The sequence below is a fragment of the Sinohyriopsis cumingii genome, chromosome 15 (assembly GCF_028554795.1).
Source record: "Sinohyriopsis cumingii isolate HCF-2022 chromosome 15, ASM2855479v2, whole genome shotgun sequence".
Classification (NCBI taxonomy): Eukaryota; Metazoa; Mollusca; class Bivalvia; order Unionida; family Unionidae; genus Sinohyriopsis; species Sinohyriopsis cumingii.
Genome location: NC_142975.1, coordinates 148,478,938 through 148,489,802, shown reverse-complemented (window position 1 = coordinate 148,489,802; position 10,865 = coordinate 148,478,938). Strand labels below are relative to the sequence as shown.

Here is a 10,865-nt window from a genome sequence, read left to right as displayed (position 1 = left end):
TATATATATATATCTATCTATCTATCTATCTATCTACTACCTACCTATCTATATATCTATCTATCTATAGATATATCTGAATTTCTGTTCTCGGTGTGTCTTACAGGTGTTGTTTTAGTAGCTGCACAGATCGGGAGGTTTATTCCTTAGTAATGACAGTGAGTAATTGACTAGTCAATAACCTGTGATCATGACTTGTTTTTTTCCCCAAGGACATTGTATCTGGCTACAAATGAATCAGGTGCTTTCTTTCATGTAATGGCTTTTGTGGGGGGTTTTGTGGGTTTTTTAGAGGCTTGTTTTGCAAAACATTTTTTTTTCTTCTTTTTTTTAAAGGGGGTGATATTTCTTCAGTACAGACAACAGCCGTATTAAAGATGTTAAGTAACTACTTTTGCTCGTTTATTAATTTAAAATGAGGTCAAACAAAATCACAATTAAAGTAATACATTGAAATCCCTTGCTTTTCTGTTCAAAAGTCCGCATGGAAATCACATCATCTAAAGCATTGTAGGAAGTCAAAAATCGGTAAAATGTTATGTATGTAATTGTAACATTGATAATGTATTACCTTGGGTTGCTCACATTAATGTGTTAATTGATCTAGATTTTATTAGCTTCATGGTCCATTTTTAGTGTCCTTGTCTGTTATATGTTAACATTTTTATGATCTTTGTAGCCACATGACAAATGATCCATCAAATGTTCCTTAAAAAAAATTATGTTGTAATTTCGCAAAGTAAATCCTCCCATACCTATCGAACCATCAAATTAAATTGACCAATAATTGGGCATGTCCGTGTTTGGGAGCTATATTATCCTAAACCCATCGAGAAGCAGGTAAGAAGGGGTGCCCGGTGGCAGCAGATAAACTTGTCAGTGGATTATCCAGTCAAAGTGGTCTGTTCCTGGAGATTATCGGACTTGCTTCCTCAGAGGTAATCAGCTTTACATACATTCCATGGTGGATCATGCTTATCTATGAAATATTCTGCAACGAAACTAGTTTTCATTGTTCTAACTCTATTTATTGTTGTAGCTTTAGGTAACTCTTTTTAAATTTAAAAAAAAAAATATTTATTTTTATTATTATTCTGAAAATTAGATTTCAGTTTATTCATGATCTGTATAAAGATAGACAAATCTTGAAACTTAAAAAGACTTTAAAAAGTCAAACTACGAGAAAGCATGTTTTTTCTTTGGTATACTTGAACGCTTAAAAGTCATACAAATACCTTTTAAACATTTGCTGAGTTATGTGTTGTTAATTGAAATTATAGTTACTCGTAAACAAAAGCATCAGGAAGCCAACTCTGTCAACCCCATAAACTGATATATGGTCGGACAAAGAACTGTTGATGCATTGCCCGTCAGAAAGATAATAAATCATAAACAATAGTGAAACCTCTCAAGACCAAAGCCTTTCAGAGAGCATGTGTTATCTGATAGACATAAGGATTTGAATGCGTTTAAAATGCAAAATTAATGACAACTCAACTTTTAGAAAGATATCTATGATTTCATTACGTCTCTGCAGATGTCTTTACAGATTTAGATTGTTTATAGATAATTGGTTTATAATGTTTTCAACACGTTTATTATGGTTTCAATCTGCACATATTTAGACTGTTTAGAGGTAATTGGTTCACGTATTTCTTTGAGGTGATTTTCATTTTAGTAAAATAATTACATTTTGGAATGAAAGATTTCTTTTGGTTTTGAGGATAGATGGGTTTCGGTTTACTGACTTAAATGTTTCTTAAAACTAATTACGGACAAATTTTGAATATATCGGTCTCGAGAGGTTTCACCGTATAGACATGTTTGCGACTATGTGCATCAGAAACTGTTGCGCTTTCACGTAATAGAATTAATAAAATTAAATTCGCATGTCTGCCTTGAAAGTGAATTGTTTTGTAACGGTCATTTATGGCCCATATAAAGAATGGCTTGAATCCACCTAAACTCAACTCTTTTTAAAAACATGTAAACTTTTGTCTACAAGGCAACCTCAACATATCTGTTTTTGTTACTTGTGAAAACAGAACCTATTACCTGGGCCAGCAATGATTCTATTGTAAGTCTCTAAGTTCAAAGACTGCAGTTATGATTACGGCAAATCCGTTGCCGACACTTAACCTTTCTCGTCTTTTAATGTATTGTTCCACTTCTACTCCTCCATAGTAACACCATCACATTATAGAATTATTCTTGTAGAGATGACGGGCAAGTTGGTTCGCGCAACGTTTGTAGCGTTGATCGGTGTTGTGTTGGTCAGCGGTCTGATCGAGGAAATACCTATGCCACCCGAACTGCAATCCTGTCTCAAGGACTTCCATACTAAAACCAACATCACCGACACTGTTGGAGAAAAGATATTCTCTTACTGTTTAAACAGCTTCCTTTGGAAGACAGAGACAACAAACTGGGGCGAATTTAATATAACTCAGGCTGACCTGGAGTACTTCCATCGTCTGGTAGACCAGTTGATCACACGTCATGTTCCCTCGCGCGGAAAGAGGCAGGCGTTGGGGCCGGTACTTTTTCCACCTACCGGATTCCGAATAAGACGCGAGTATCGTCGACTAAATGGTATGGAGAGGGATGCATTTCACAGAGCTGTGATCGAGTTGAAAAGAGTAAGTAACTACGAACAAATGGTCCAGGTTGGTCATATCATCAAGAAAACAAGATCACACTGACTATGAATAATGAAGAAGTAATTTTGAAAAACGATTACTGAGGAGAGAGAGAGAGAGGGACTGGTTGTAACTATTTCCTGTCACATCTTATTTCCCTTGGTATGGTGAGTCATATTAAGGTACATCTACAATGGGTCATGTTTATAGTTTATTATGCATTACTAAAATAAAGATATCTCAGCTTACTTTCTGAAATGAACAGCTTAAACTAATCCCAAAAACACTGCAACCAAGCCCACATTGGAGATCATTACAGCATGAAACGTGTGATTGCAACAGTACCTATAAACATACATACTAGATTTGGAAATTAAAATCAAAGTGAAATCATGCTGTTTATTTAATATTTAAGTCAACTTTGTATTCATTCTTTTTAACATTATTTAAAGGTTACATCGAGATTTTGCATCATAAATGTTTGAAGAAATATACGAAAAGTACAGCAAATAAAGTGTATTTATTTTCATCTTTCATCATCAATAATCATTATTTGCTAATTTTGATTGGATGCTTGTCCATTTTGTAGATATAACCTTTGTTGCTTTTCTATCGATTTTAAGATATATTAATGTAGATATAAATTCACTTCACTGATAAATCTGAAAACGGATTATTTTTCAAAAACCTAAAGGCCATGAAGGATTTCAGAAGAAACGTTAAAAGATGAAACCACAGCATTATTTGACCTTTTCTTCTCAAGCAAAAAGAAGAATTTTCTGTGTTTGTTTTCTAAGAACTAATTTTAAAGTAAATGAACTAACAAATCATGAGCCAACGTTTAGAATTTTAAGGAAATATTGTTGAGGTTTTATGTTCTTGATTATTATAAACTCAATGAAAAGTTTTAAATATAATCCAATATCGTTTCTGCCAGAGAGGAGAATACGACTTGTTTGCCAGGATGCACCAGGGTATCGTTATCCAGTCAGCCCACAACGGCCCCAACTTTCTCGGATGGCATCGAGTGTATATAACCATGTAAGTATTTTTTCTTAATTTAGAAAACAAACATTATTTCAATGCTACACATAGTGCGAGCATAACAAAGAGGGTCTGTATTGGTGAGTGCCTATGTGTGTATGCGTGTGTGAATTGTTACAAATTGCAAAGCCGTTGCAGCAGAAGCTATAGCAGAAGAAGTCAACGAAGTTGGAGGTTAACACATGGCGCAGAAACTAACTAAACTTTTCAGGTCAATGTGGACTCAAGGAACTATACCCAAGGAGTAGAAGGATGCATCCATTGTCCCCTTGTATAAGCTGAAAGACAACAGCAATTCTGCGACAAGGATCGGGACATCTCCTTGCTGTCAATAGTCGGCAAAATTATCTCCAACATTTTGCTGCATCACCTTGTGCATCACATCAATCAATGGCTTCTGCCTTGGAGACAGTGTAGCTTCAGGAATGAAGGATGTGCCACCGACATGGTAATTGCAGCTCGTCAACTTCAGGAGAAATGCCAACAACAGTACTCCGACCTTTATACGACATTAATTGACGTGGCAATAGCCTTTGACACAGTCAGCCGTTGAAAAGAGGTTTTGGAAGATAACGGTAAAATTTGTTTGCCCATAGCAATTTGTCGTGGTAGTTCGGCGATTCGATGATGGCATGTTCGCTCGTGGCGTTGACGACGGCGAGTCATCATGGCTATTCCCAGTCACCAATGGAGTCAAACAAGGTTGTGTGTTGGCCCCAGCCCTCTTTGGTATGATGTTCTCTGAGAAGATTACAGGCGATGAAGAAGTTACAGGAAGTGTCTGTTCGTGATCTCCTATTTGCTGTTAAATATCAGAACTTCAGCACGTCCTCTGTTGATCAAGCAAACCCAAGCAACGTATCCTGTCAAGCGTACTACAGACAGTTCAGAACACAAACTGGTCTGATCAGCAACGCACGTACTATCAGAAACCAAACCAGTTAATGACGGCATGATTATATTCGACCTCGAAGGACGAACAGCAAGCGTGTGTGTGTGTGTGAGAGAGAGCGAGAAAGAGAGACAGACAGACAGACAGACAGACAGAACTACAGTGTGAAAATGTCACACTACTATAGGCCATGAACCCATAGCGTTTGCAAAAAGTATCAGTGAAATTTAAAGATTACACGTGATTGGAAGTTTTATTTACATTATTTCATTCCACACTCGTAAAAAAATGTATTCAGTACAACTGAGAGTAGCCGAAAATGATACTATCCTCGAAGTTTCATTTGTCAAATAAAGGGAGTAAAAAGGATCTTGTCAAACCATCTCAAGGTATACTTAAAATTGGATGTGATTCCCGTGTCTATCTTGATTGCTCTCCATAGAAACAACTGCTGACATGATGATAGATCTTCAAGGAAACTGTTGGTGGCCCCGTTATGTATGATGTTAAAGAGTTACTACCAGCGTTTCTTACGGGGTTTTTTCTTCATAAAACGAGAATCAAGCATGCACTTAAATAAGATCTGATATATAAAAAAAAATATTTTAAACATTCTTATCCATGAGGCAATGTAAGTTTGTTTCGCATGGTAAATGTATGCTAATTTAGATCAGACATGTTCAGGAAGAAAATGTGAGCAAAGTGGAAAAAGTCGCATGGTATAACTGATCTCCACTACAGTCTGAAAGAAAATCTACAATATATAACAAACACTGCAGTCTCAGTAGCTCAGTCTAAAGAGCGTCAGACTTGTAATCCAAGGGTCAAGGGTTGTAATCCCGACCAGGCTAGCATAGGTCGGCTGCCTTGGTGTGTCCTAAGGATTGGTACTAAGCTCCCTTTACTCGGCGTGAAATAACCAATAATGTGTTCGGAGTACCATTAAAACAGATAAACACACACAAATGCAACAATATAAAGAAGAACCACAACTTTAAATGATTGAAATACGAACAGTTATTTTTTTAATTCCTTAGGTTACCAATTCCTCCAACCAATGCCTGTATAAAAGTGTACGTGTTTTACACAGTGGTGTTTGGTCTAGGGTAGACGCAAATGACTTGGAATTAGTACAACAAATAATGTCTTGCCAATACAAACATATAGACTTAAACGTTCTCTTTCCTGACTATTCGTTGGATAGATTTATGAGATTCTGTAAATGTACAGTTTCTGTTTAAAAAATAATAAACAGTATGTTATTTAGCTATAATTTTCAATGTACTTGAGTCAGCATGGAAAATGACATATTTCTTTTTTGCATACCATCTACATGTTTACCCATGGCTTCTTAATAGAAAGGTTAGCATTATTGTAAGGAATGTAATTATTTTTGGGAAACCAAGGTTTTGGACAAGTGTAAAGAGAAGATACTTGATATGTGTACTTCTGAGTTTTTCATTTCTTGAGTCACTGCAATACCGACTATCTGTTGTTTTCATAAAAATTCACCAATTACATAATTAATTTCTTTAAAAATTCATAAACCGACATGCTAGGCTCTGAATTGGACTAGAGTCATATCGATGAAGGTTTTCTCGCTGTTTCAAATTAGCGTTCATTTTTTTAGAATGTATGGAATACCGTATATCTATCAAATCCTAGATTATTCAGCATGCATGATAACTCCCACATAAATAAAACTGTATTAAATACTGAGTTTAAATCACGTATTAGGATGGTATACAGCTGCAATACCATCAATGACTTTAGCAAGAGTAAGTTCATTTTAATTTGCTTGTAAAATTTAACTTACCTTTGCTAATGAGTGGTGATAAAATTACATGAAATTAAAATTATAATTAACCGAAATATTTAATTTGAGGATTCATTTTTACAGATACAACAGTACATGACACCCTCATCGCTGTTGTGTAAGGGTCACATTAAGCTTGATCAGAAAGGTTTTACTAAAAAATAAGTCACTTATTTGCCTTAATGCGACTTTTTCAGCAAAAACGAAACGCAAAATACGCAAGAAAGGCATCCTTAATGTGAAGTTTCATTTATAAGAACTAAAGTTATTTCCATTTTTCAGATCTCAACGACTTCGATCGTTAACATCGATATCAAATTAATTCACGTTCTTCTTGGATTCATCGAGGACATAAGCTTTGTGAAAGCATCTGCAACAAAACCAAGTTATTGCGTCAAACTTTTGTACATTCTTAGATTGTGATAGCATGTGACTTTTGGACCCCTGGGGTAATCTTTCTAAACATGGGATAACCCAAATTATTAATATCTGAAATGTGTTTATGATGGTCTATAATAAGGATTATCTTTTTTCTTTGCTTTAGGTATGAAGAGGCGCTTCGTCGAATCATTCCTATGGTTGTCCTGCCCTACTGGGACTCCACCCTTGATTTCCACATGGATGAGCCGACGGAATCCGTCATCTGGACCCCTCTTTTTATGGGAGATGGATCAGGTGTTGTAAATACGGGGCCTTTTACTTCTTGGTCAACTCCTATTGGACCACTCAGGCGAAACATCGGTGTTCAGTCTAGGCTTATCAGTAGACAAAACGTTATCGACATATTATCACGATGTCGGCACGCAGAGATAACATTCCCTGCTGCCCTGCCGCAGTTTAACCTGGAATTTATTCACGGAGGACCACATGGATGGGTCGGGGGACATATGGCTGGTTTGAATACCGCTGCATTCGATCCGATATTCTTTCTCCACCATGCCTTTATCGATTACATCTGGCAGCTTTTCCGAAATCACCAAAGAATTGTTTGTGGCGTAAATCCAGCGACAGACTACCCACCTGCGACAGGTCTTCAAGTCCCACAACGCCCCATGGACGCATTTCCGAGGTTTACGAACATCGATGGTTATGCCGACTACTGGGAAATGTTTTGGTTTAACTATGAGCCATCACCCACATGTACAATGTCTCTGCAGTGTGGATCGCCATGGCTTATCTGCCAAGGAGGATTTTGCATTTCAAGAGCTGCAGAGGTATCTGGTCTACCTGCAGCAAGGGGTTTTGCAGGTGAGATGGAGGCAAGACGTGGCAGAGAAGAGACTGCAAGCATGCCAGACGTGGGACAAAGATTCATTATGCCACCGTCGGAGAGTCGAACCCATGAGTTCCGATCTCGCACGAGGGGGTCACTAACAGACGTAGAGGGCTCAGAGATGAGAGCAATGATAGGTCGAGTGAAGAGAGCAGCTGGTGTCGCGCCATTATCAGACAACATGACGATTGCTGAGAAGCCAGGTGACATATCCTTGTCAACGAAGTCTTACAAAGCCGGAACAGGTCTCGTTACACCAGTACAAAATAGTTTCTTTATAAACGGCGAGGCGGATATGAAACTGTGGGCATTCGTGCCGATTCAAGTAATTTATATGAAACCGAGTAACGAGAAGTTTCCTGTACATCCAGTGTACAATGGACAACCCGATCTCAACCAAGAGTTCTACTCCATTAACTATCGAGACATGGACAAACAAACTAGAGATGGACATCCAAAGGAATTCACAAACTGCAAGAGGGATCCTTCAGGGGCTGGTCAAATCCTTATACAATCAAATGGAATGAATTACGTCAGCCGGTACATCGAATACGCCATCGTTGATTCCAGACTTCCGATTGGTTCTTCTATGGTTTACATGGGGGTGAAGAATCCAGTGAATGAAACAGTAGAAGCCATCATATCTGCGCATGACCGCTGCGGACGAATGTGTGAACCCCGTTGTCTTATTCATGGATCAAACCCACCTAGATACCGGCCATGTTCTGGGGCAATTCGGATTTCTTCGGCTTCTCCAAAAATGTACGGAAACACCTTTGGAGAAGCAATAATGGATGTCTGGCACTGGTCAGGCAGTGATCCCAGAAATTCTATCAATAACATTCAGATGGTAATGATTTGCAACAACGATGAGAAATGGCCGTGGAACTGAGATCATTACACTGTATTTTGGAACTAGAATTTACGAACTCTTATTCACAACATATTTTCCCGAACTATTTGAAATCTCGGAATGAAAAGATTTATTTTAATTTTTCGTCCGTTCCTAGCCACGCACCATACACTTCGGAACCCGCAACTGGTACGCTGGATACATTTTTAATTTTATATAAAATTGTATTATTTATCAAAATGGATCATGTTCATTTTTCAGAGAGAATTATAATTATGTGGAAACTATACCTTGAATTTTACACATACTTTCTTTATTACAGTAAATTCTTTTGAGATTAAAAAAATGTTCTCTGTTTCCATTATCTTTGATTTCTTCGAATATACTTATAACATCGGAAACTTTATTTCAAGTATTCTGACCTTGGACATAGTTTTGAATCTTATAATATGTGATCTGAGTTTCCGATCTAGAAATGGACGTTTTGAATGACCCCGTATGCTCTTATCATTTTATATATCAGACAGTCAGTCTCTGTCTGTCTGTCTGTCTGTCTGTCAGTCTTCCTGTTTCTTTAGAAACTTGATCAGATAAATAAAAAAAATGGAACAAAGATTAGAAAGAAGAAATGATTACCCCGAATGTTATTGTTATGTTATATCTGGTCCAGAAACGTATGCCAGTAATTGTACTTATTACCACCACTACCACCATGGCCCGTAAAAAGATACTTAATATGAAATATGATTCAATTATGGATATTCGAGTTTCAACACCACTAATAGCTTTAGCAAGTTCCAACTCATATCATGTGACACATATATCGATCATGATATGAAGTTTTTCTTGTCATAACGCTATGAAAAATGAAATAAAAAATAGAATAAGATAAACCGAAATATCTCAGCTTGAGGATTCCTGTATTGGAAAATCCATGTACAAGGTGAAGTAGGATTGTACATTCTTTGGATATAACATATATGGTTCGTGGTCAGTCTCGACACGTTAACAGGGTGGACAGTTTAATTCCTGGGCATCTCACCATTACCCCATAACCTCTGACTTTCACCCTTGGCCACAGGTACACAAATATTTTCTAAATAACCTAGACCAGTGCACTCTTATAGAAAGTGTAACACCTAGACAACTTGACCTTTGACCATTACCCCTAACCTTTGACCTTTACCACATAACATTTGACCTCACTCTGGACTACTGGTGTTTCTAATAAACACCTATGTCACCTAAACCAATGGCTTTCAAAAGTTTATTAAAACCTGAACTACTAACTCATGATTTTGATACTTTAAATTCTAGACTATGTAAGAATTGAATGCTACTCCATGCTGTTAGATAGCTTAGATTTAATAAAATTGTTCAAATAATATCTACAGAGAAGAAATTCCTCCCGCACTATAAGAAAATATATTGACCTATACAAAATTCTTGTACTAATATTCAATTTACTTTATCACGCAGAGACAAAGCCACGTAGATTTAAACCACTGTTATGACCATTCAAAATGTTAAATATCATCATAAATTTATATCGATTAATTATCATCTCGACGATATAATTACTAGACTGTATTAAATCAACTTGGGTCCATGAAGTATTCCAAAGAAAGTAACGCAAGAAAGAAAATACGAAGTATTATTTCCATTAATTCACAAAAAAAGCGTCTGTAGTAGAAAGCTTTAATTTGAACTCTTAATCTAGAATAGAGAAATGTTTAACTGAAAAGAAAACCAGAAAATAGGAAGCTATATTATCTAATCTAAACTGATTGATACAATAGATATTATCATCAATATATAGACATGTGATGCGACTCAACTAATTACATTTGCTGTTTTTTCACATAAAAAAATATTAAAAGATTAAACGTTCACTTTGGACCGAATACCATCTTTGAACTTGCTAAACTCGTGTGTTTGTTAAACTCGTATGTCTTTGATCTCGTAGGACTATTGTCAGAATGGCGATAACTTGTTACCCTATTGTTTTACTTTTCTAAAATCTATGTTTAATCACCAGTAGGCCTGCAGTTTATTTAGTCTATATTTTGTTTTTAAATGTGTATTTATTATATTAAAAAAAGAATTACATAATTAAAAAAACAACAGTTTATACCAGTTAAGGGTTATAACAATTACCCAATATTTCATCTGAGATAACAATCTTAACATAATATGTCCACGGGAGAGTTGTTATCTATTCCGGATAATAATGGACTGAGAATGCAGGTCACAGAATCTTTTTTGTTCTGTCATTATTTTTGAAAGAAGCATTCCACACTCATATTTATTGTGACGTCACATTTCTTCAACAACAAAAAGCTCGTCAC

General features: G+C 36.4%; 1 protein-coding gene across 2 annotated transcripts; it reads left to right on the top strand.

The window, feature by feature from the left end:
• Nucleotides 1-784: 784 nt before the first annotated feature.
• LOC149783029 (tyrosinase-like protein 1) lies at nucleotides 785-8,876 on the top strand. 2 transcript variants are annotated; one of them, XM_089934616.1, is made up of 4 exons: nucleotides 785-938; nucleotides 2,218-2,639; nucleotides 3,577-3,680; nucleotides 6,936-8,876. In XM_089934616.1, exons 2-4 carry the CDS (start codon nucleotides 2,220-2,222, stop codon nucleotides 8,554-8,556), a joined length of 2,145 nt encoding a protein of 714 aa, XP_089790742.1. In that variant the 5' UTR covers nucleotides 785-938; nucleotides 2,218-2,219; the 3' UTR covers nucleotides 8,557-8,876. The 2 variants fall into 2 exon arrangements, with proteins under 2 accessions (XP_089790742.1, XP_089790743.1); XM_089934617.1 differs by having other exon boundaries at nucleotides 842-938; nucleotides 2,204-2,639.
• The last annotated feature ends 1,989 nt before the right edge of the window (nucleotides 8,877-10,865 follow it).

What these genes read in the sequence shown, in the direction of transcription:
- LOC149783029 (XM_089934616.1), top strand. Translation starts at nt 2,220, where the DNA reads ATGACGGGCAAGTTGGTTCGCGCAACGTTTGTAGCGTTGATCGGTGTT. An exon ending in CTGTGATCGAGTTGAAAAGA is followed by an intron (nt 2,640 to 3,576) that starts GTAAGTAACTAC and finishes CGTTTCTGCCAG; the next exon opens with AGAGGAGAATACGACTTGTT. An exon ending in CATCGAGTGTATATAACCAT is followed by an intron (nt 3,681 to 6,935) that starts GTAAGTATTTTT and finishes TCTTTGCTTTAG; the next exon opens with GTATGAAGAGGCGCTTCGTC.